Below are 27,014 nucleotides of genomic sequence, written 5' to 3'. Positions count from 1 at the left end.
ACAGGTTTCCCCCGCTATCCAAAAGTTCACTTTACGCCACTTCACTTTTATGGAAGACCTACAGGAGTACCTGTTGTCACTAACCGAAAGAAATCTGAAACGGATTTTGTGAAAATAGCATTTTCAGCATTTGTTTTGCAGTGGGCTCTTAAAGAGGCTGTGCATCCTGGCAGAAGAGTGGCGCTGCCCAGCCCCTTCTCCGGGAACTACAGCCAGCATCCCAGCATCAAGCTCCACACTTTTGAACTGTCTGTGAGCGCCTGTGCTTTATCTCTATGTATTTTGCTGTTATTTTGGGGGTCTGCGAATGCTGAAAAAATTTTCCCACATAAATTAATGGTAATTGCTTCTTTGTTTTATGGCAGTTCAACTTACAAAAGGTTTCATAGGGATGCTCTACTTTCGGATAGCAGGTGAAACCTGTAATTACCTTTCTAATAAAAACATTGTTGAACTGATGTCCATCCCAGAGATCGTATGTTGATAATGTAATATTACAAACAGTCTGTTCTCGTGGTTACACAGACGTCTATAATAGGTACTTCCAGGTTTGTGCTCTTCTCTGTGCCAGGCAACGTGCTCAGTGACTTACACATATGATTCCATTCAATTCTTTTTCACTCAGTAAGAAACTGAGTAGTTGAATCAACTTGTCCAAGGCAACATCACCAGTAATTGGCAGAGTTGGAACTCTGTCACATTCCAAGCTTGTCCCCTTAACTACTATTCATCTAGACCAGGGTTTGGCAAACTTTCTCTGTAAAGGGCCAGACAGTAAATACTTTTGGCTTTGTGGGCCATTTGATCTCTATCCCAACTACTCAATTCTGCTGTTGCAGCATGAAACAGCCACAGAGTGCATCAATGAATGGGTGTGCTGTTTCAATAAAACTTTATTTATAAAAACAGGCAGCAGGCCACAGTTTGCCACTCCTAATCTAGACTCAAGTATGAATGGGGGTAAGGGGAGAGTGTGTGTACCCTGCCACATAAGCTCCTACGGGCAGGGGCGGTGAGTCTTCCACGTGTTTTAGAGAAGCTGGGTGTAGATGTAACAAGTATTTCTCAGAATGGCCTGGGTGTTGTGTCCAGTCCTTCAGGATTTCACAGTCTAGTTCGGGAGGCAAGATCTATTTGTAAGACGGAAGTAAATAATGCAAAGCCATATGAGTACTGAAGCAAGTGCTGCAGATTCTATGTGCCACAGGAAGAGCTTCAAGGATTGGTGCTGTCCCTAAGGATGATGGGACTTCATGGGGCCATGAAACTCTCAAAAAATAAATATTTCCCAAACATTCACCATAAGTCAGGCATCATGCTAAAATGTCACACATATGTTATCTATTATAGTCTAGAAAACAATCCTACAAGTTTGGTCTTAAGACCCAGAGAAATTAAGTGACTTGATCATGGTCCTATAAATAGGAAGTGTCAGAACTGGGATTTGAACCTGGGCTCTTAACTACAAAACTGTGTTTCTCTCTCTAGAGAGAGGCAGAAGCAGACTGTCATCAAATGAAGGAGATTCAGAGGGAACTACAATGGTTGATACACAGCTGGTTAAAACTATTGATTGTTCCCTCCTCTCATATACCTATTTCAGAAATTTTAACAAGTTGTTTTCCAAAAGAAAATGCTGTAACTTTCAGCATTGTTAGGGAATGAAACATTTCATGTCATTAAAAGACAGGGCAAACAATAATTATTACTTCCTCAATCACAACATACAGCCTTTTGAGGACAAAGGCAGCACCAGCGGACTGTATTGTGTTGGCTCTTGCATTGGTCTTAGGAAGCAAAACACATCAGCTATCAGGCTGGCTGAAGAGTGCTGACTTACCGTCATATTCTGGGAAGTAGTCAACTAGGTGGGAATACATAATTTTCTCCTCTAGAAGATCCTTCTTGTTTAAGAACAGAATAACTGAGGAGTTCTGGAACCAGGGATATGTGATAATTGTTCTAAAGAGTGCTTTGCTTTCCTCCATTCGGTTCTGAAAAAAATTATCAGAAAAACAAGGCGTAAATTACATGATTACTCAATCTGTGAACTGTGTTTGTTTCGTAAGTCCAATCCATCTTCTGTATGCATCTGATTTTTATAACCTTGGGCTGGGCTGTAGTAACTTTTCTCAGGATTTATGTGCAAACGGTTCATGACACATACCGGCTGTTTTCATTATGCAAACTCTCAGGTTGACAAGCAGAAGAGAATAATAATAATAAATCTGCTGAAATAACTCCTTCAACCTTAAGAGAAAAGAATCCAAACTTAGAGAATCATGTTTTATCTGGCACACTGTCATAAATTTCCACCAAAAATTATTCATTCATGACCAAATACTTAAGATCCAAATTGAGAACTAAATACCAGGTTTCATTTTGTATTTTCTAAGCTGTGTTTAATTTGGGGCCTCACAATTAACTCTTTTAAACCATCAAAACAAAGTCACTTAATTCTTTGCCCAATATGCATCTGTATTTCTAGAATTATTACTCCTTACTATATAAATATATATATCCCCTGATAAGAAAACACATGGAGGCCGGCCCTGTGGCTTAGCGGTTGGGTGCGCGTGCTCTGCTCCTGGCGCCCCGGGTTCGGATCCCGGGCGCGCACCGGCTTCTCCAGCCATGCTGAGGCCAAGTCCCGCGTACGGCAGCTAGAAGGATGTGCAGCTATGACATACAACTATCTACTGGGGCTTTGGGGGAAAAAAATAAATAAATCAAAATAAAAAAAAAAATTATGCTTCTTAAAAAAGAAAACACATGGAAAAAATGTTTTGAGATCATACATTTCCTATTTATTGGAGCACACTTTCTTCCCACATTTCATTATAATTTTTATACAGAATTGTGGAGATATACATGGTAATTACTTGGAGATAGAAATGTAATATTCTCAGCTTTGGCATTTGTGAGAAAGTGTGCTCACCTGAAGCTATGCTAGCAAGCCAGCCTTGGGAATAGAAAACCTCAATGGATTCTCAAGGAATGCGTCAACTTGCTGTTATAAAAGAAGATGCTAATCAAGATTACTTCTGAGTCAAATCACTCTTAAAAAAAGCACTCATCTTGAAATAAGCCAGAAAGAGAAAGACAAACACTGTACGATCTCACTCATATGTGGAATATAAACCAACACATGGACAGAAAAAACTGGACTGTGGTTACCAGGGGCAGTGGGGGTGGGGGGTGGGCACAAGGGGTGAAGGGAGTCATATATATGGTGATGGACAAACAAAAATGTACAACCCCAAATTTCACAATGTAAGAAACCATTAAAACATCAATAAAAAAAAAAAAAAAAGCACTCATCAGCCAAAAGCTAGAAGAGCCTCCTAGCTTCGTCCACATCTCCTAACCAGCTCTTCCTTCCACAGACAAACTCGCCTCTAAATCATTCCCACCCTCAGGTCACAGAGAAAGGCAGTGGATTTGGGGAATCCTCTTTTCCCTGAGGATATAAAAGCCCTGGTGCACGGGCATGCTTCTTCCTGGACACACACGTAGACTACCCTTTCCAGAGCCCACGTGTTATGACCGAGTTTCGGCCATGGAGAGGCCTGCCTGGGATTGAGCCCAGCTCCACTGCTAACAGGAGGCTTGGTGGTTTAAGCCAGAGCATCCTATGCCCCTGGCACCAGGGCTGGTCAGTCCAGACCCAAGTCACTTGGAACAACCCTTTCCTGGTTTATGGTCATCAGTTTAGCCAAGCAGCTTAATTGGTTCAATTAACCCCAGGACTTTTGCTGGGAACTCTGGAACAGAGAATCCTGCTTGTGAAGAATGTGGAAGAGAAATCACGTAGCCTCAGGAGCTTCTTGCAGCCATCTTGAAACTGAGAGAAAAAGAAACCAGGTCCTGCTCACCTGCTTGGTCAAACCCTGCCTGAACTGGGTTATGCCTCTGGATATTTTAGTAACATCAGCCAATAAGTACCTTGTAGTTTTTAAGCTAGTTTGAGCTGTGTTTTTCTGTTTCTTCTTATATAAAATGCTTCTAGTTGATATACCTGATACATCCCCCTCCCAAACTTTAAAAGGAGATGAATAAATGATGTTTGAGGGATGACCATTAAGACTGGGGGTTCAAGCTGTTAATACGTTCTGCTCAGATTTTGCCTCACTGATGCAGAATGTTCCCTGTGTCATGTACAGGGTTACAAGGCCAAGAACACTCCTCTGCGTAACCCTCTGACTGCTGTTCCAGGAAATCTCCAGGAAATGCAGCTCACCAAGCACAATTTTCTAGATCCTGAATGTCTTGCTCTTTTCTTCTGTAAAGCGTGCCAATTCAAATCAAGTGGAAAAGGCTCATTTTTCAAAAGATCTTTACCAAATCTGGTAAAGCTGATCACGACCAATCTCTTTAATCTTTAAACTTTGCGCCTACAATTGCTTAAATAATTAAATGCCGATGAACCACGTAGGACTGATACAGCGAAAGATGACTTCATGGCTCAAGGGACAATGTTTATTTCACTGCATACATTTCTTTTGTATATAAATGGCATGCACAGCCTTTAAAAATAATATCTTTACTATCTACTGCCTTTTACTGGGTGTCATTGCCAGTGTAAAATTTTAAGCCCTGGAAACAATATTCACTAAGAAATGATATCTCGTAGGCTGAGATTTTCTTTTTCTTTTCTTTCTTTCTTTTTTTTTTTTTTTGTGAGGAGGACCAGCCCTGAACTAACATCCAATGGCAATCCTCCTCTTTTTTGCTGAGGAAGACTGGCCCTGGGCTAACATCCGTGCCCATCTTCCTTTACACCTCAGCATGATCCAACAAGTGGTGCGTTGGTGCGTGCCTGGGATCCGAACCTGGGCCGCCAGTAGCGGAGCACGCGCACTTAACTGCTAAGCCGTGGGCCCGGGCCCCTAGCCTGAGATTTTATAGGCTGAAAATTTCAGGACTGAAGAAAACCAAAGGCCTTAATAACTGAAAGAATTAGAAAAGGATCTAAAGAAGGTTTATTAGATAGTGACATCCCTGATGGATGGGAAAGTTAACATTTTTTTTTCTTACTTATGGCTAAAGAAATTCTAGAAAATCATATTGTGATCTTCCAAGAAGCCTTGTCTAAAGGATGGGTAGGTACACCTTGGCATCAACCACTGAGTCCCCATTAAAAAGACTGATCAGGAGGGGCGTGATGGGCTCCCCAGGGACATGGCACTCTTTTAGGCCTTTTTTGGTTGGAGTCCTTTAAGGGTAAGTGGCTAGAGCCTACGCGGAGACAGGAAAAGGGAGAGTGGTCCTGACTTTGAGTTAATGCACAAGGAGGCACCCAAGGTCTCTCTGATTAAGAGTTTCAAGACTGGACTGGAGCCCTCAAGCTCCAGGTGGGGTCTGCTGGGAGAGGCCTCGTACCAGCCTGCAGGACAGCAGCCAGGAGAGTGGACTGAGCCCAGTACCGTGTTCCAGAGAGGACTTGCCTGGGTGGCTGTCCCTCTGTGCTCAGGGCCACGTGGAGGCACGACTGCTGACTGGCCTGGTCCCACTGGAGCTTTGCCTGTGTATGCAGATCGGGGCTGCTCTTGGATATCTCCCCGTTTACCATGTTGCACACGGACTGGGGCCTGAGCTTCTAATTCAGAAGAAAGCTAGAGAGCTACCAAGTGGGCAGCTGACCAGCAGCATCGGCATCACGAGGTCTTTAACCAGATCTACCAAACTCAATCTCAGAGGCAGGGCGTGAGGAATCCGTGTTCTAACAAGCCCTCCGGGTGATTCAGATGCAGGCTCAACCTTGTGAAGCACTGTCCTGCAGATGGGTTTCTCCAAATTAACATGTTATGAATCACCTGGGGACTTTGTTAAAACACGGATTCTGATTCAGCTCGGGGTGGGGCCCGGGAGTTTGCATTTCTAACAAGCTCCCAGGTGGGGTGATGCTGCTGATCACACTCTTGAGTTGGAAGGTGCAGAAAGCTTGCTGTGCCCGGCCGACAGAGTGGTAGGGAGCGTTCTATCCTATTTTCCTGATGATAAGAAGTGCAAGTCACATATCCAGCCGAGCATCTGAGTCCTGTGATGAAAATCTGTGCCAGCTTCTGTTTTTCCCGAGTAAGACGAGTTAGGATTCTTACTTTACGCTGTATGAGTTGTTTTCTTTCAGTGAAAATTCCATATGCCGTTCTTCTCCCTGTTGGGAGAATATTTACAAACCGACATGCTCCATATCAAAGGCCTGGACTAAATCCTAAACAGATAAAATGAGACTTTCATGATGTCTCACAAGGTGGTGGAATATGGAGAATGCGAGACATAATCCACTTTGCTCGTAAAAATTGCAATCTATGAGGGAACAGCATGTCCCAGGGGACACTGCGGCACGTGCTTTTTAGTAATTTGCTGGGGCATGAGGTTTCAAGGAGGAAAAGGAAACAGCAATGTACAAGACATGTGTATGGCTGATGATAACAATGAGGTTTTGTTGACCTCTGAAGACAGGTTTAAAGGTGGTCTGGGGGGTGGTGCTAATCACACCCTCCTTCTCTTGGGGTTTTAACCAGTTGATTCAAAGAGGAGTCTAGTAAAGGCTTTACTCTCCCAAACATAGGGCTCCCTGTTAACAGGGTGAGTCTGGTCTATGCCCGAGGCCAAGGAGACTTCTGACTTCTTGTCACCCCACCCACTACTTCTCCCGAACTGAAAGCAAGTGTCTCTCCCAACGAAGGGTGGCCCCAGTGCCGGTGAGCAAACTGGAAGACAGGGAGCAGTGACGGGACGGGCCTGCCAGAAGTAGGTCCTCCCTGGTCTCTGGCCCCCCAGAGAGGGAAGAGCGAAGAGGCCACAGAGCCTGAGGACAGCTGAGCGTGGTGGCCTAGTTGGTCTCCGTGCAGTCACCCTTAAGTATATGTGGCCACAGAAATGTCAGTCTTGCCCAGACCATACTTGCTATGGACTGAATGTCTGTGTCCCCCTAAAATTCATTACGTTGAAATCCTAACCCCCAGGTGAGGCCATTAGGGCGTGATTAGGTCATAAGGGTGGAGCCCTCATGAACGGGACTAGTGCCCTTATAAAAGTGACCCCAGAGAGCGCCCTCGCCTCTTCCACCATGTGAAGACACAGGGAGAAGACAGCCATCTATGACCCAGGAGGCAGCTCTCACCAGACACCAAATCTGCTGCACCTTAATTTGGACTTCTCAGCACCCAGAACAGTGAGAAATAAATGTTTGTTGTTTATAAGCCACCCAGTCTATGGTATTTTGTCATAGCAGCTTGAATGGACTAGGACAATGCTGATGAGCTAAGTCACTCCTCCCAGGGCTAGAACCAGTGAAGAGGTGGAGCGCTAAACTGGGAAGCATTCACCCCAATCCCTGGCCCCAGGGAAGGACAGGCTCCTGCTCCCCACTTTGTACTCACAAGCAGAGCAGTGTGACCACTGAGTGTCCTTCCTTGCACGGTCATCAGAAAAAGCTCTGTTCAAGCCATTGGCGAGGGGTCTTACACCTCTAATCTTTAACATCTCAAATCGATTCTCAAGATCTCTACTCTCCAGAAAACACTACTGTTTTACACAATCCCCTGCTAACACGTGATTCACTAATGCTGCCTGCGGGGTACAGCCAAGTTCCTTAGGCAAGCATTCACAACTTGCACGGCCTGACCCAGTGCACCTCTTCAACCTGAACTCCTACAAGAATGCTCTCTTCTCCACATAAATGGACTCAATGTCACCACTGTCACACAAGTGTGACTGCAAGTTGCTGACCTGTGGCCTGTAGTGCTGTCTCCACCCCTAATCCTTCAAGGTCCAGATCGACCTGACTTCCCCAAGCAATCCTTCCCTGAGCCCCCTTGGGCTGGCTCCTTCCTCCCACCCCAGCACACACTGACCTATTCTTTGTTGCCCATCATTCAGCAGACACACACTGAGGATTTGTTAGATGCTGAAATGATAGTAGGCTGGAGTCAGGGCCTGTGTCCTGCAGGACTGAAGACAAGAGTGTCAATGTGTAATTACAGGTCCATGCGACGGGCCCAAAAAAGTGGTAAACAGACGAGGCTGGGGTCACATAAGAACGAAAGGTTTGACTGAGGAAAGTTTAAAAAGCAAAGGTAGTTTTGAGTTGAATCTTGACAGATGGAGAGATTATAGGAAGGAAAGGAGAGCAAAAGCAAAAGGGAATTTAAACCCACAACCCTTTGAAGAGATCTGTGAAAATTTTGTATAAAATGGTTTACGAATACTTCTGTAACTTGGGCACTGAGTAAGAAAATTCTCCGTGGCAAGAACGCAAAAACATTTCCTCCTCATTTGCTTCTTATGGTGGGGGCTGGGAGGCACACACAGGCTAAGTTCCATGGAGAACTCCAGCCTCTGTCACTCTTAAAACAACCCGCTGGGTCTCCGTGCCTGCCTGTTTCCAATGCTGGCAGGTAGGAAAGTCCAACAGGACACCCCATGGGACAATTCAAGTGGGGCTCACTGAGATGCAAATATTTTCCTGGAGGGAGGAGGCCACTGCTTTCCTTTTGGCCTGTGTGCAAACCTCCCTTCCACTGAGGAAAAGGCTGGATCCAGTGGACATAGCCCAAGACCCCAGCTGGAAGTCAGCTTTCTTCTGGCTGTGACCCGACTCAGATCTCAGCATAAAAAATTAGCAATGGGCCGAAAGGGTTAATACTTCATGTCTACACACTTTGCAGCCCTGTTGCCACGGACAGCTCACGTTTCCGCGGTGGGCTCTCATTCCTCACCTCTGTCTGCCAAGTCGGGACTTCCCTCTGGCAAAAGGCAGCGTTAAACCAGAGACTGGAACACCCATTTCCAGAACTTCTGCAACTCCTCATTACTTTGCCAATGAAGACATATTCTTCTCACAAAACTCACTTATCTTCTTAACAAAGAATGCAGTTTACATTGAGACCCTTCTGTTCCATGATACAAGTCACCCACGCGCTGCCTCTCCTTGTTGATATTTTTTTCTTATTAATACCTCGATACACCGCATTGATTTATATTCCCCATAAGATCCAGAATGTAGCCGTTAAATGCAAAACTAGACACTTAAGGGGCCGGCCCAGTGGCGCAAGCAGTTAAGTGCGTGCGCTCTGCTGTGGCGGCCCGGGGTTTGCCGGTTTGGATCCCGGGCGCGCAGACGCACCATGCTGTGGTGGCGTCTCACGTAAAGTGGAGGAAGATGGGCATGGATGTTAGCCCAGGGCCAGTCTTCCTCAGCAAAAAGAGGAGGATTGGCAGATGTTAGCTCAGGGCTAGTCTTCCTCACACACACACACACAAAAACCAAACAAACTAGACACTTAAGAAATAAGCGTGCAGACTGTTGAATCACCACTGAGGGCCTGACAATCATCTATTAGTTGTTCTCAGCTGTCCCTCGAGGTAGGGTGTACCCCAGAGAAACTAGGAAGAAGCTTTCCAGAGCTCAGAGATCCCCTTTAGAATCAAAGATGCAGTTGGTCTGCGTGATCCACAAACTCACTGACTGATGCAAGAAGCTGGTCGATGGCTATGATTCTGTGCCCATAATTTCTGCGTTCACAGTTCTGTGATTTTGTGTTCCCTGAGCTTTCTGCTAAAAAAGAAGGCCGGAGCCATACACAAGACTTAAATGAGTGAGGTCGAGATACACGGACATAGTGTGGATACACGAGCATGCCTGTGAAGTAACAGATTGTTCAGAAGGGAGAAACACACATCTTATCATGCCTTACAATATTTTTAAACCCAGATCTTCAGAGTTACAGGTTAAGATATCTGCTGGCCACACACACACACACTCAATTTTAATGCTTAGCAGCTCGCAGGGCTGCCTTCTGTATACTGCCTGTGACCAAAAATGGGTAGCTAAGGCAGCCTACACTGGGTAGCTAAGGCAGCCTACACTGGGTAGCTAAGGCAGCCTACACTGGGTAGCTAAGGCAGCCTACACTGGGTAGCTAAGGCAGCCTACACTGGGTAGCTAAGGCAGCCTACACTGGGTAGCTAAGGCAGCCTACACTGGGTAGCTAAGGCAGCCTACACTGGGTAGCTAAGGCAGCCTACACTGGGTACTGCTTTTACTGCCACCATTTCTGCTTCTGAAATTGACCAGGAAAGGAGACCATCAGAATATAGGTATTTATGCTTCAGGACAAGACTACATTTTAAATACCACTCTTCACTTTTAATTGCTATGACAAGCCTCATTATTTCTTTTCAGACATAACTCATTAAAGACACCTTATAATTTACTTTATTAAAGGTCATTATTATTTTAAAAGAGCAAGATTAGTTCACTTTTTATGTAATGACCCACGATAACGTAAAATTTGAATTGAAATTATCATTTGTAGCTTCTCAAACACTGGATGCTTTGAAAAATTCACATCCTTAACAAGGACTCAGGAACATACTCCCTCAGGTATTTATTTCATTTACGTATGTCAACTGGGTAAATTAATGCAACAACTCGAGACAAATAACTTTAAAGCCTGATGAAAAAAATTTGCAAGGCTGGTCTGCATATTACTTTCCTCCCTCGATTATTTAGGAAAAAGCCTGGTGTGTCTGAACTTCGTATCTCCGGCAGGATCACATTGTTATGTGTCCTATCTGATGTCAACACTAGGAGAATTCAAAACACATTCTGAGCCGAGCTCAGACAGGCAGAAAGAGGGAAGGAACAGGGCTGTGAGCCAGAGACCTGGGTTTGAGACATGGCCCTGCCTTAAGTACTCTGTGGGACCTTAGGCAAGTGACTGAATCTCGGGGGGTTTCCTTATATCTCCTTATATCTCCCAGGGTTTGGGAGGACAGAATGAGACAATGCATGCAAAGCGCTTAGCTATGACCCCAGCACACAATAGCTTTCAATGGTAGCCACTATCAGAGATGGCAAAATTGCTACCTAAGAACCTCTTGGTTAGGCAATTTGCTTACCTCAAATCTCTGGCCAAACTGTAAACCCAGTGAAATCTTTCTACTCCCTGGAATTGCACAAAGTTAATCTATTTAAGATTTCAAATCCAGATACACTTGATTTATGAGAAACTGGAAAATCATTCAGGTCAATTTTGCTTATTGAGAATGTTTCTTCGAGTATCTTCAAAATCTCTAAAAATGTTCAATATCCTCAACCCCAGAGCAAACCAAGAAAACAACATATACAATATAGTCATGTGGTGCATAATGATGTTTTGGTCAATGATGAATTGCATATATGACGGTGCTCCCAAAAGATTACATATAACTTACAGCCTAGGTGTGCAGTAGGCTATACCATCTAGGTTGGTGTAAGTACACTCTATGACGTTCGCACGATGATGAAATCACCTAACGATGCAGTTCTCAGAACGTTTCCCCATCATTAAGCAATGCATGACTGTATACAAATGGAACAGCTGGAAGGAGAAATAATTAAAGACAGCTCCCTAACCATCCCACTTCTGCTATCCAAAGCAGAGCAGCAATAGAAATGATAAGGATACCAAACCCAGCTGGACAGATATTATTTCCTCCATGATTTTCTTAGTCTTTGCAAATCTTTGCAAGTAATTATTTGAGATCAAATTTGGCACACTCTCTAGGCTTGAAAACAGCTCTCAAAGGTTTTAATATTATAATTTCTGCCTATGAATCAATATATTCTACCTGCACAGGATGTTTAGAGAAGCAAAGATATAGAATATATTTGCCTATTACCTCCACGTCTAAGGTTTCTAGGCAATGAGATGATATCACAGAGCAGGCTCTTGTAAAGTGAACTGATGCAAACCAGAATGTGTTGTAAGAGAAGAGTGGGGGAGGAAAGAGGAGGACAGAAAGAGAGACAAAAGGGACGGGGCAAGGAGAGATGGTCACACAACCTCGGACTAAGGAGAGCAGAGCGCCTCAACATGAGCAAGAGAATATACAACACGTGGAAGCCCGTAGTCCTACTAGAAGTTAGAGAAGACAGGACAACTTCCTTAAGTATGTTCTAGTATTTTAGTTCAGTCAAGTGACCAAGTAGCAACCTCCTTTCAAAGACTATATAACAATACACTGATCTTTCTACTTGGCAATTACCCTGTGCTCCATATCCTACTAATTTTATGCTTACATGTCAGTGATTCAAAGTCTATTCTTATATTACATACATAAATTCCTTCTCTTTTTCTCATAACACTCCTCACTTACCGAGTCAGGATTCAGATGTTTAATGCCTTGATTATTCATGCCATTGACTTTTCAATTCACAGACCTTCCCCCCATCTTTCCTGTACTCCATTCACATCCAATAGTCTGTGTCATCATCTTGGGGCAGTTCCACTAGAGGCTCAAGAGAGATCACCACCTCCTTGCTCTCTGACATGATGTCTCATGGCCAAAACCAACTGTCACCCTCCACCCTACCTCCTGCCTTTTAAAAACTGCTCTGTCATACCACCAACTTAAATCCTATATGCTGTCACTTGCACTGAAATTCCTCTCCCTCCACTAAACAGCTAGGCACCAAAGACTTTCCCTTAGCTAGTTCACTGGCCATTTCTTCTAGCCTGAATCTCATGAGGACCAGTTCCTCCCATATTTCCTGTTTAAGTTGATGGCTATACTTTCTTTGTTTCTACTGGACCTGATTGGAAAAGACATAAATTTTAGCATAATTAAGATATAGATTTACCTTCAGAGTTTAGATAGAACAATAACTTATTTAGCATTCCAACCTATCATAAACTCTTTGGGTTATATCCCCATTCAGGTAAAATAATATTTCAGCAACAACCAACTTGGTGGCCGTGTACTGAGCCAGGCATCAAAAGAACCAAGGTAACAACCACATAGATCTACAGAACGTGGCTGATACTTGGATGGGTGGACTCTAACTCTGGACCCCAATGGACCCATGAGCACTGTGTCAAGAGTCCAAAGCCATGACTTGGCTGAATTAGCATATGTTTCTACTGCATCCAAGGTGATTTGCTTGTAGAAACAGCTCATTCACTGAGGTCCACTTAGTATCTCTTTGCCAGATTTAGCCAGAACCAGACACAAATTAACTCAAAATGGACAACAAAGAGGAAAAGGCAGTTTATTTCCAAAGACACTAGTGATTCTTCTTTTCCTTGAGCATCACTGGTAGGTGCAGTGAGCATTTAATGTTGGCTCCAGGGTACAAGTTAGGGCCAAAGAAGACTCCATTTGTGACCTTCTTATGTGGAAATGTGAACAGTAAACAGAAGAAATGGAAGTGTGGTAATTTTCAACTGCAGTTATGTGCCAACTCCTCCAGGACTGAACAACCAATTTCACGGTGCCCCATTCCCTGAGGACCTGAGTTTCTGAAATTCTGATCTAACCTGAATATTAACAGCAGCAAGAAAAAGAATTCAACTGTAGAGAGTAAATTTTAGTTGGCTTTCTCCAAGCTATACTTGTATTCATTTTCTACACTTTTTTTATTATTTAAAACAAAGTTTAATGATTTTTTCCATTATTAAATTAATATATGGTCATGATAGAAAATTAAAAAAATAGAAGAGTAGGAAAATGAATAAATGAGAAGGAAAAAATTCCCATTGCTTTTTGTTTTTATTTTTTTTCCCAGTCTTTGAACTATGCACAGTTTTGGGGGTTATTTGATATCAGTGCTGTCTAAAACAACTTTCTGAGATAATGGAAAATCATTCTTAGACCCGCACTGTCCAATTTAGAGGCCACTAGCTACATACGGCTACTGAGCACTTGAATGGTGGCCAATGCAACTGAGGAAACTATTTTTAAATTTTATTTAATTTTAACTAATTGAAATTAGACACATGAAGACTTGTGGCTACTATATTAGTGCAGTTTTAAAGGACTGTGATTATCTTGTATATAAAATACTGAATCCTATATTTTGCTTTCAACATTACATCCTAAGCATTTTCCTGTGTTTTAAAATTCATAAGTATTCGAATTGCTTCATAAAGTTATAATGAGCTTAACTAAATCCCTATTGTAAAATAGTTTTTTTGCACTATTATAAATAGCACTATAATTTACAACTTTGTGTATAAGATTTTCATAGTTAAAATTTTCTTTATAACAGCATATCAAAGTGCATTGTAAAATGAAAGCTCTTGATAACAGACTACCAAATAGCTTTCTAAAAGGGGTGAACTTACACGCACTCTGCAGTAATATGTGAACCTACCATTTTACTGTTTTCTCTTGAGAAGAGAGTTCTATCCTTTCAAAATCTTTTTCATATCAAATTACATGTAGCATGAAATGATGCACCAAGCGACACATAGGGTAAAAAAAAAGATTGCTCGCTGTCTTGGTTCGAATTTCTTTGAATATCAGCGAGGTTGAACATTTTCCAATAGATTTGTTAACCAGTAGTATTTTCTCTTTTTGTGAATTGTCTGCTCACGTCTTTGCCAATGAAAATTGTTTGCTCATGTTTTTTGCTCTTAATGTTTTGTTATGGATTTGTATGAACTCTTTATATACTGAAGTAATCATCATTTTAATTTTTCTTTCTAAATTTTTGTCATTTTGAATGTTGGGTATTTCAAAGAAGTTTTCTGGAGCATGTTTGAAAGCAGATTAAATAGCTTCAACATTTCTAACTTAGAAAACAGTTCTGCTTTATCACAAAAATCAAATTTCAGTTTCCCAATGGGTCTTTTCCTTAAAGCCAACTCAGTTTCTTGTATCAGTTAGCCTGGCCATCGTAAGCCACAGCTCAACCTGAGAAAGTATTTTGCAAACTGTACTAGAGCTGTTAGCAAGAAGCCAAGTATCTGAATGTCAGCTTCTTTTGTTCTGCTTGTCCACTTTCTGATTCTACAGTTGATGAATAGCGACTTGGCCAAACTGCTGAGAACTTCGAATAAAGAGAAATAGAAATGGGCTGTGGGGATATAGAGGTAAGGGATTAAAAAGAAAACAGGATTGGATGATACGACTGAGCTACGAAATCCTGAATAGCCTGAAAAGGTCCAAGAAAGATTTGATCGATCTACCTAAACCAATCACGTACACATCAGTACATCAGACTGAATCTGAGCAAATTCCTGGTGTGTTACGCCAGGAAAGTCTAAGTCTAGGGGAAATAGGGATGAAATGAACTAAACTAAAGCAATTCAGTAAAATACTTTCTTTATTGCCTCAAAATTTTTTTATGATGGGCCAGTTTGGCCCACAAACATGTGGTTGCCTAATTGTTTGGCCAGCACAATAGGGTGATATCAGCGTTAGAATGAGAATTTGGTTTGCTTTCTGTCCAAAGAGATAAGCTCAAAGGACTCATACGGACTGCATTTTTGTGCCCTGTACAACGGGGTACCACTTGACCTGACCCGTCCGTGATCACAGACACACCAAAGTTCTTGTTCCTAAACCTTTTCTCTCCTCTTCTTCTACCCTTCAAGGACTGCAGGCATATGGCTAGAATTTCCATTGAGAAGGATCAGACAGTAAGTAAAAATGGAGAAGTTAAGATAGGCAATCAGAGTAAGTCTGGAACTGAAGGACAGCAGTAAACAGCAGATAAAGTGATTAAAGCACAAGAAAATTAAGGAGAAAGGAGGTGTAACCTGTTGGCTTGAAAGTTTTCTCATAAGGAATATACAAAATATTCTGAAAATAAGTCCCTGGTAAAATGAGCTTGGTGCATTATATTCCTAAGACTATTTTACATTTTTTTGTTTTGCTTTCAATCACAGTAAAAAATATATTTGTTCGTATGTCGAACAAATAAATCCATGAAAGAAAAATCTATGTATTTTTATAAGATGTAATCCTAATGGCATTTAAAAATATATGCTATTCTAGCCCACACTGTTGTGAAAAGTGGCAAATTAATGATTGCATCATACGAAGGTTTTCTTATTTTTATTTTTTTAAATTTTTTATTATTTTTTTTACAGAGGTAACATTGGTTTATAATGTTATATAAATTTCAGGTGTACATCATTATATTTCGATTTCTGTGTAGACTACATCATGTTCACCACCCAAAGACTAATCATCATCCATCACCACACACATGTGCCCTGTCACCCCCCTTTTGCCCTCCTCCCTCCCCGCTTACTCTCTGGGAACCACCAATCTAATCTCTCTATCTATGTGTTTGGTTGTTGTTGTTGTTTTTATCTTCTACATATGAGTGAAAACGATTTGTCATATAATTAATAGGTTTTTTCCTTTTTTTAAGTCTCATTTTCAGGAACAACATATGATGAAACTTTTCAGACTCTGACATGTATTTTTGGCTAGATGAGTGTTATTTATTTTACATAAAGTTTAATAATATTAATAATGATAAATAACATTTGCTCAGTGCAAATATACACTGGACATTGTTCAAAGCACTTTAGTATGTAAAAGGGGTTGGCAAGCTTTTCTGTGAAGGACCAGACAGTAAATATTTCAGGCTTTGGAGGCCATAATGTCTCTGTTGTAACTATTCAACTCCACTGATGTAGCAGGAAAGCAACTATAGACAATACATAAATGCATGAGTGTGGCTGGGTTCCAACAAAACTTTGTTTTGGACACTGAATTTGAATTTCATGTAATTTTCACCTGTCAAGAAATATTATTTTGATTTTTTAACCATTTAAAAATATAAAAACCATTCTTTGCCTGGGAGTTGTACAGTAACAGATCTGGCCTGTGGGCCACAGTCTGCCGACCCTTGGTGTAGGACAGCATTTAATTGTTGGGGTCCCTGAGACCCCAACAGAATGAAATGACAACAACAATGTCTAATGAAGAAATTGGGAAACAACTCCATCCACAGATGTGGAAGAATATGCCAAATATGTGATATCTGCACTGACCCAGAAAGGAGGCTGAAAGCCATTACACACCTTTCCGTATTCCAACCCTGCTGGGGTCTGTGTGTAGGATCTAGAGACACTCAAGTGATAACCTTTCACACACAACACGCAGGACTGGAGGTGTGAACTGGTCCATGGAGAGGCAGAGGAAGAGCCAGTAGAGGTCTAGTTCCACAACTCACTGCTGTACGGGAAGCAGGACTGAAGGGAGGAATGGCTGGGTTATGCCATCTTTATACCCTCCAAAACCTGGACTCCTAACCCAGAGAACTGCCTGCAGAGGAGGCAGGGACAAGCTGTTTAGTGCCTCACTCGTGTAAAATACCTCGGAATACCAAACCTTTGAAGAAAACTTCCCATGTGAAAAACAGAAACCTAAGCAAATAAACGGGGGAAAAGAAAGAGGGAGAAGAGAAAGAAATCAGAAGGAAGAGATCAATGTAGAAAACTGAAAATACTTTAAAAAAGAAAAAAAGGGGCCGGCCCAGTGGCGCAGGCAGTTAAGTGCGTGCACTCCGCTGCGGCAGCCTGGGGTTTGCCGGTTCGGATCCCGGGCGTACACTGATGCAACACTTGTCAAGCCATGCTGTGGTGGCGTCCTATATAAAGTAGAGGAAGATGGGCACAGATGTTAGCCCAGGGCCAGTTTTGGCAGATGTTAGCTCAGGGCCGATCTTCCTCACAAAAAAAAAAAAAAAAAGAAAGAAAAAAGAAAAAAGAAAAAAAATTCCTCAGAAAGACCCCCCTGAAACAAAAACAGGATACTGCCTTAGAAAAGGGAACATTTGGGGAATAAAAAGAGCTCTTAAGAGTTTCAAAAAAGAAAATTTATGAAAACCAAAAAACAAACAAAAAAGATCGTTTGGAAAATAATGCTTGGAAATTTGTCAGGAAGTAAAAAGAAATGAAAAATTGAAGAGAAAAGTTGAGAAAAATGAAAAAAATCAGTCGAAGTCCTCCATTCAACTAAAAGAAGTTGCTCAACTAATAGCAAGAGAAAACAGAGAGAATGGAGAGGATAAAACTTTCAAATGTATAATAAATTAAAATTTTTTATAATTAAATCTCTAGGTTAAAGGGCCCTAGAAGGAGTGGGGGAGGGGGAGAGAGAGATCAACAGCAAAACAGATCCTTCCTTAAATTTGAGACTATCTAGGATAAACAAAAGATTCTAAAACTTTCCATAGAAAACAGGTCGCATACAAAGAATAAGGAAGCAGAAGAGCCATAGATTTTTGAAAGGGAATACTGGCAGACAATGGAATGATGTTTTCAGAACGGTTTATATCTGAGAATTCTGTATCCAGCCAAAATATCAATCAGGTTTGAGTGCAGAACATGAACATTTTTAGACAAGGAGAGAATTTTAAAACTATCTCCCTTGGACCCTTTCTCAGAAAGATACCGGAGGATATGCCCCAGTAAAATAAGGAAAGAAACCAAGAAAGAAGACAGAAACAGGGAACTCAATGCAGGAAAGAAGTTAAGTGAACTTCCAGGACGATGGTGAAACAAGTCCCAGAATGAAAAGTGTGGAAGATGCAAGAGGACAACCAGTCCTGATTAGAAAAGGAAGACAAAGGATTCTAGAAGGAGATCTACAATTAAAAAGAAAAGAAAAAAGGAACTGATACATTATCTGATATGTGGACTGTTTTAAAAGATTTCATAGATCTGTTGATGAAACAGACCAGAATCAGCTAACAACATACACACACACACACACACACACACACACACACGAGAAGAAAATTGTAAGGCAAATAAATTCTAGAGGGAAAAAAGTTGACCAAAAAAATGACTAAAATCACAATTTACTACTCAGCTCATCAATGAACAACATTTATATTGTCCTATAGTGTTAAATGAATTACAGAAAAATTGTGACATAACTGTGTTGAAAGGATGGGAAAAAAAGAAATGGATGGGAGTGTAAAGACAGCATGATCTTTATCCACCATAATAGAATGACAATATACTTGACAAATCAAGAAATAGTAGTATAAATACAACATTAAGAGATATGAAGGAAATAAGAGGAACCATGAGATAAGAGTTGAGAGTAGTGTCCCTGGTTACCAGGACTGTGGAGGGCTGGCAGTTGAGGAAGTGCTAGTTAAAAAATTATATGTCTTTTAGTTATTCAGCTTTGTAAACCATTATTTGGTTTAAAAAATACAAATTAATTTTTAAACTTAAAAAAATAAAGATGTACTAGTTCATATGCAAAAAATAAACTTCTGAGAAGATACACACAAAATTGCTGACAGTAGTCACTCAAATTTGGGAGTGGAGAAGGTAGAGTGAGAATATAGAGGAATTTTTTCTCTCTTCCAGAGAGTTCTGTATATTCAGAATTTTTAATAATGAACATGTATTACCTTGGTTATTAAAATGAGAAAAATTGGCTAATATATTTTGAGAAATTAACAATACATTTCTTTTATATTAAAAAAGTAATACAAAAATCAAAAGGTGAGACATCCATGGAAAAGACAAGGCCATTGCTGGGAGTGACGCACGACACAGAGTTGATAAATGTCACACAGAAAACCAGAACCTTTTAACTCCTACTTTGTCCCTGAATTCTCCGTCAAGGAGAAGACTTCATATGGAAAAAGGCAAAGCAAAGATCGGTAAGAAGAAAATAAGACTGGTAAGGAGATTTATAAAAGAGTACCCTAATTGCTCTAAATGAGATCAAGTCTCTTTAGCTGGAGACATGACATTCTAAAGCAATACATCAATTTAGTTTTAGTTACTACCACTTTCGTGAACATCACTTTATATGATTAGCAAGGCCAGCAGGGAATGGGTCCAAGGACTCTTAATTTTGATGGGGAACAGGGACGGAATGGGATGGCACGTGGAAGAAAGGCTGCCACACACTGTATTTTCAGAAAACCTTAGGTATTCTAAGAGCAGTGTGAAGGCTCCACACACCTATCCACAGCATCTCCTAGACAACAGCAGGGGCAGGTGAGAAGGAATTAGAGACCAACCTTGCTGACTTTAGGAATGTGTCTAGAGCTCATAATTCCCATGTTGGAACTCATTCACTGAGCATCTGCTCTGCGCCAGGTAGTTCACCCGTTACCTCAATTAACTCACGCAACCTTGTGAGGTGAAGTATTCACTTCTCCTACCGTACAAGTGAAGGGATCTGAGGCTCAATTTTGAATCTCCCTGGCTACAAAGTCCATGCTTTTGCTACTAGGCCATGTTGGATGACATCAACCGGTGAGGAATTTTTAAAAAGTACTCTCATTGAAAATAAGCGACGTGTTTAAGACGCTGGTGAGCATTCCTCATGTTTCCATCTAGCAGAACAATGTGGTATAGAGAGGAGTAGTCAGGCGGCCTTAGTTCTCAGCCTGGTCCCCAATGCCACTTCTTGGGACGTCCTTTCACCTCTCTAGGCTCCAGTTTCCTCATCCGGAGGCTCGTCTATCTAACATCTTAAGATGAAATAAAATCCAGTGAAAGAAATACTAATAGGATAAATATTTTCAGCTATTATTTTTAAATGGATTACTTCAATATTCATCTTTTCTGTTAAATCTACATCTCATTGCATTTCAAATAGTAGCTTTTTTTTTTTTAATAATTTTATTTATTTATTTTTTCCCCCAAAGCCCCAGTAGATAGTTGTATGTCATAGCTGCACATCCTTCTAGTTGCTGCATGTGGGACGCGGCCTCAGCATGGCCGGAGAAGCAGTGCGTCGGTGCGCGCCCGGGGATCCGAACCCGGGCCGCCAGCAGCGGAGCGCGCGCACTTAACCGCCAAGCCATGGGGCCAGCCCCCAAACAGTAGCTTTTTAAAAAGCTGTCGTGTCAAGGTACCGAAAATCTAAAACCTAGGCAATGAAAGTATAGTAAATGACTCAGGTTCTCCTAAAATACCCTGGAAAGATCAAAGGATTCACTAGTACTCTGGGAAAAGGAAATAGATGTTCCCAGCACTTGCTCCTCCCCCGATACTCCCAATTAACTTTTAAGGACAAGCATAAAGCTTTGTAGAGCCTGATGCTTTAAGTACGTGCTACACTAAGTGTTGGGCACAAATTGCCTCCCATTAAACAACTGTGGAGGGCGACAGGAGTGGGTCGGTTTCAAACAACAGCCTAGCTCAGGAGGCTAAGTAGTAAAATGCATGACTCTAGGGATGAGGCACAGGAAAAGTTACCTAACTTTTCTTTGCTGAAATTCCCTAGTTCTAGAGAGGAAATATCAACTGCTCTTGTGAAAAATATGGAAATCAATAGCACAGCATGCACATGACAAATGCTCAGTCAGGTTCAAAGAAAAAAGAGGAATGACCAGTGTTCACTATGTGGATCTCAGCTCACTGGGGTGGGAGTCAAGTGTATCACGTGATCCAGGTCCCACCCCATCAGCCAGTCCCAGGTGCTGTGTCAGGACTGCTCCTGTTATTACAGTCAGATTCCGCCAGTATAAAGAAGTTGTGCACAGGGATGGAGTGACTCCTCAGGATATGCTGAGGACAGCGTTAGGAGGAGGCTTGAAAGGAGGGCATATCTCCTGCTTGGACACTGGCTTCTGACATTTCCAATGGTGGACTGTATCCAACACTCCTCGCTTCTCCATTCTCCACGTTCTCAGCCTCAACATTTGGGAAGGATGTGGGTTTTCATTCTCCTCTCTATCCCCAGGATCTCAATACTATACATGGTTTTGACATTTTCTCTCTCTCCCCAGCTGCCTAGGCCCCCTCCTGCTTGGAACCCAGTCAGAACATGCGACTAGAAGCAGACCCTCAAGGGGGAAGAGGCTCAACTGTACAGAAGCAACGAGCTGATGCCAATTAGACCTTTACAACGTGAGGGCTCTTGGGCATTCACCCCAATGTGCCCCTTGTTATAACTCCCTTAACCAGGTAACAGAACATTTTCAAGGAAAACAGGCAGAAAGCTTTAAATATGTTAGCAGGTCCTTCTCATCTTTCCTTTTCTCTTTGTCTAGATTTCCCAGGAAGCTGTATGTATGGGAATAAGTTTCTGATGAGAACTGAGGCACTTTAGAAACATTTACTTCTATCAATGATATGCTAAGTGTGGATCATTTTTTTCTGGTCACTAGTATTAGGACTTGGATGAGTCTTCCAGGCCCACAGCTATTGGTGTAATTCTCCTTAGTGTGTATACAGTTGAAGGAAATAAATTGGCATTTCTCTAAGATTATGTTTTTCAAACTATTGATTACAACTGTATGTCAATAGTAAGAAATACAGTTTCCACAGCAATCCAGTAACACATACATATAGACACACATGGCTGAAATTCAAGTTTCATGAAACAACACTTTTCCTTATAATATGCAATGCCCTCTATTCTACTCAATTGCATTCTATCCTCCCTATGCTATTCCAGCCACTTGAATTTTAAAAAATGCTGAACAAGACCCATTAAACTGGTTTTATGACCCAGTAATGGGTCTTGGTGTGCTGAAAAAAATTATTGTGGATATTCTGTATTTCTTCACTAATTGACACTGTCTTCTTCTCAATCACGCTACAATAGTAAATATTTTACAAGACTGGGCTAAAATGTCTCTATAGCCAAATGGATACACAGTTTTGAAATCTTGCGTAGAAGTGTTGATTGGCAAAAGGATATTTGATTAGTCACATCTAGTATACCTTTAGAAAACATTATCTCCATTGAAAGTCAGCTGTAAACACATTTTCCTTTTATAAATGCCAAATTAATATTAAAGAAGAAATCTTACAACTCCTTTCCGTCAATATGGCAAGATTCCTAACGTGTGGACTAGCAACTTCAATTATACTGACCCACATATTTGTCACAGGATGATCAAGAGCAGATGTTTTAGACACTCAACCTTTCTTACACGTAAATTATGAAAAACAAGCAAGCAAGCAAACTTGCCTCTTCCAGGAGTTTTAATCCTGATGCAGTTTTATTTTATTAGCAAATATAGATGGGGCCTTAATAAGAACATCTTAAATGTAACCAGGTTTTTGTGATAATATAATGTGCCTGTATATTTTTTGGTTTTACTGCCTTTATTTCCAACATTCTCTCTGAGTAGAATAGGCTTAATCCTTATCTCCCTCTTTTGAAAATTGGTCTATTTCAAGTCTCAGCTTAAAAGCCGCCTTTCTTGAAGCCTCCTCAGTCATCAAGCTGGAAACAAGCTCTGAAATCACACATAGTTTGTTAACATCACTTGTTATATTAACCCCCTTTGACTTTTCATTACGACTATTCATGTAAATCTACCCTGACAGACTGGCTTGGAGGGTAAAGGCTGTGTCTTACTTATTTCTATACTCTCTCCCGACATCCAAACATCACCTTTTTGTGGCAGGTGATCAATAAATCTTTGTTGGGTGAGTGAACATTTTGAACAAGGGCAAAAAATGGCATATATCTAAAACAGTGGCAGTAATGCTACTCTAAAGTGATTTAAATACACACTGACTCATGAGTCTAATAAAGGGAGACCCAGTCCTGCTTTGCCTTTCCTAGTTTTTCCCTTCTGGTGTATTTCTTTATAAATCTTTTCCCCCTTTACAGTCTAAACAGCATGCATTGTGTAGAGTCAGTGGAATCCCATTTAGCAATTAGAGGCAATTAAGGAAGGTATTAGACATTGCTTTCAATATTATTCCAGGCATGGGAGTCAGTAATATCCTACCTTTACCCCAAGCCACTGCCTAATACCTTGATTTTTGAAGAGTAAGTCCAGCCTTCTCTGTGGTCTTGCCTTGCTCAAGTCTGCACTGATTCCACATGTTCTCTGGAGATATTACCAGAAGAACAGAAATATTGTAGAGTGGGTTGAGTGGCTTCCCTGATTGACTATGGGGGCCTGGAATAATCCCATACTGAGAACTAACTCTAGGTGAGCCTGGCATGTAACCAGTAAAACGAATAAGCAGATGCTGCCATCTTCACTGAAGCAATGTATATGCAACTGAAAATAGTTGAATGTGTTTCATAAAGCCCAGTAAAGACAAGACATGAGTAACTGTGGTTAGCCTAGAAGGAGGTAGAAATTTTGTAATGGTGGGGTGGGTGGGTTGGGGATACAGGAGTACAGAGAGCAGTGACCTCACTCAAAGCAATGCTGCCACCCTGTGGGTACCACGAGTCAGATCTGTATCTGAGTCAACAGCTCTCCCTTCTCCTTAGTAATAAACAAGGAAGACATTTCACTTCCTGTAATTTCAATTTGATGGCTGTTGCCAGGACAACTAAGAAATGAAGCAAGGAACAGACAGACCTCCCCCTTCCCCCACCCCCCAAAAAACAGGTCACTGAGTTAAGTTGTTATTATTAATTCTAACAGGAACTGTTGCCCTGCCAAGGGAAATGTAAAAATGAATTTGAAACGAGGTGCCACTGTGCTGAAATACGATGGCCCATGCTCAGGCCGCATGAGAGACTCGCCTATCAAAGAGAGCTTGTAAATGCTTCCCTTGCAAGTGGACGACAAAATGACTTTCTTTCACTCTTGTCATGCACACAGTGGGAAGGAAAACCTCATTTTTAAAAATCTGTAGTCACTCTAAGTTAATCACCTGGGCAAGTATTTCTGTTAGCAGTTGAATTGTCAAATAGATGATAAAACAAAATAAACATGATGTAGAGAGGTCTCCAGGCAAAACTGCAGTTAATGTACCTCAGTAATTTGGCAGGAACATTCAATAGTATCAAAATTTGAAAAATCTAAGATGCAGAAAGAGTTCCAATGGTTCATTTAGAGCCTCATTAGAACGTGACTCTATTTGAGACTAAGGAGTCTCACTGATGGGCTGCAGTATCTTGCCCCAGGCAGGTTGAGTAGATACTCAATAAATGTTTCCAGATCAATGGAACCACCAGGCTGAGAGAGGGTTGATAGGACTGATGTGAACGAGTCCTTTACCTTCCCACTCAAGCATTAGGAGTAAGCAGGAAGGAAATGCTGAGTTCATCCAGACCCAACCTCCTCCGTTTACAATGCATCCAACTGTAAAGCGTAGAGGTTGAAGAACTTGCTCCAAAAGCCACAAAGCATTTCTGGTGATGCCAAGACTAGAATTCGGTTTTCTTGCCCTTCAGCGCAAGGCCCTTTGTTTCCTCGTTTTGCTGTGGGAAACTGTCTCTGTTGTTAGGCCTCTTAAACCTGAAGTACTTGCACAAACTCACCGAGTTTCTATAGAAGTTATTCTCCGTACAAACTGTATCTTACATCCTCCCAAGTGATTTTAAATTGAGGGCAATTTCACAATTAGCATTCTTATAGACAGAAATCTAGGTGCCTTCGCTAAGGATTTTTTTCATAAATGGGTAGCAGGGAATTTAAGTCCAGTTTTGAAGTCCCATTGCTCAGACACATACTTGAGGCACACGTTCTTCAGCATGATGATGATATACACATATACATATACATCTATCTATCTCTAGATGTATACATCTTGAAGAAAAGGATTTCAGGGTAAGATATGAAATATCTGCAGAAGGCACATCTTCACATTCACTTTTACCAGAGTCTGACAAGTTTTCCTGGCTTTAAGATGATAAATGGTCCCTTTGTGAAACAGTCATGCTTACCCTGCCTATGGGTGGCTCTGTGGATACCGCGGCCTTCAGAATGATGAGGGCAAAGACTAAGAGTTTCTTTAATTAGAGGGCAAATAAGCTTTCACAGATTAAAAGATGCCTGCAATCAGACTCAAATTTAAATAATAAAATATAAAATTGTTTTGGGAGGATCTTTGGGAATGTGGTGATATCATTGGGGGTGATGGGGAGAGGAAGTACAGTCTGATAATTTAAACAATACTCATGATGTAGGTAAACAACTACTTTTCTCCCTAGAGAGGTCTAGAAATACCAATTTGGTGTCTATCTGATGATCATGTTTATTATTCTCTAGCAGGTTTCCTAAAACCATTGTTGCATAATACGAATGACAGAAAGGCATTGGATATTCTTCCTTGAAAAACCAATATATCTGAATTAATTAAAAAGTTCATGAGACAGTGGGATATTCAACCATGTTAAATTACTCTGCGTACTTACTAAATGCAGCAACAATTTCCTAATTTGAAACAGTAAAAGCAAAATCTCCCCAAACTCTCCTGTCACGATGATATCTTTGTCAAATCACTCTCCTTTTTTGTGTGTGGGGATTTATTTCACCATGCCAAAGTCAAGGAAAAATTTCTCTTGAAAGCAAAATCTCACTCTTTCTCCCTTAAGCCCCGATGAGTGGAGTATTGAGAAATAACATCAGAGGAGGTGGAGAGGCCAAACGAAAAAGGGGTGTTTGAGTCCCTTTGATTTAGCCTTGGTATGGATGGTGCCCTAGGGTCTCTTTGCTGACAACCCTACCTGTCATTAGGCATCAGCCTAGGCATGCTTCCTCAGGACCGGGCCCTGCAACACAGGGGTAGGTGCCTTCTGTTTCTGTTCCCATAGCACCTGCACAGACTGCTATGGAAATGCTTACTGCCACACTGTACTTTCACTGCCAACTTACTTGAGTGTCTCCTCCATTGGGCTGGGAGCTTCTTAAGGACAGGAGCAATATCTAGTGGACTAGAGCATCCCAAGCATCTAGCACAGTTTCTGGGACACTCTATAAATGTTTCTTGACAACATAACTAGATATTTTATATGTATTATCTCATTTAACATTCATACGTTCCCAAATCATAACAGCTATTCTATTTTAGCAATCCTAGTAAAAAGAGCAAAAAAGCACTACTGAACTGCAGAATTCCCTTGTTTTGCCATAACCATACTCCTAGCCCTGGATATAAAAACTGGACCTTGATGGTAGATACAAGATGGTCCTGGGCATTGGGCATGCTAGGACCAGGTAAGTGGTGCTTTTTGCTATGTAAGTGTCCTGCACAGGATATAGGGATCAGAGTCACTAACAGGAGAGACAGTTCCAAGACCTGCCAAGTATGTCAAATTACGAGACTTACTTCAAGGGTACATTACAACCTGGATGGAAACCATGTTGCATGGTTGTGGATTTCTGAAAGCCACAGAACCTGACCAGGAATCTGGTCTGCTCCTATGGCAGAGATGATTCACTCTCCTTACAAATGGGTTTCTTCTCTCTTTCTATAATAAGAGAATTGTAGCCAGAGAAATGGCTTCCCAGCTAGACTCATGTCAAAGCATCTCTTGAAGTTGTATGTGACCATGTGACTAAGTTCTTACAATTGGAACATGAACAAAGT

The 27,014-nt window shown here is 41.4% G+C and overlaps 1 protein-coding gene across 1 annotated transcript in view; it reads right to left on the bottom strand.

Moving 5' to 3' along the window:
- Positions 1–27,014, bottom strand: part of GNAQ (G protein subunit alpha q) — a 288,961-nt gene that overhangs the window by 9,285 nt on the left and 252,662 nt on the right. Inside the window, exon 6 of the mRNA XM_004439624.3 lies at positions 1,841–1,994. Coding sequence (XP_004439681.1) covers positions 1,841–1,994 — 154 coding nt within the window. The remainder of the gene's footprint in view (positions 1–1,840; positions 1,995–27,014) is intronic.

The sequence above is a fragment of the Ceratotherium simum genome, chromosome 20, assembly GCF_057802395.1.
Source record: "Ceratotherium simum simum isolate JZ-2026a chromosome 20, ASM5780239v1, whole genome shotgun sequence".
NCBI lineage: Eukaryota > Metazoa > Chordata > Mammalia > Perissodactyla > Rhinocerotidae > Ceratotherium > Ceratotherium simum.
This window is presented reverse-complemented; position numbering and strand designations above follow the sequence as displayed.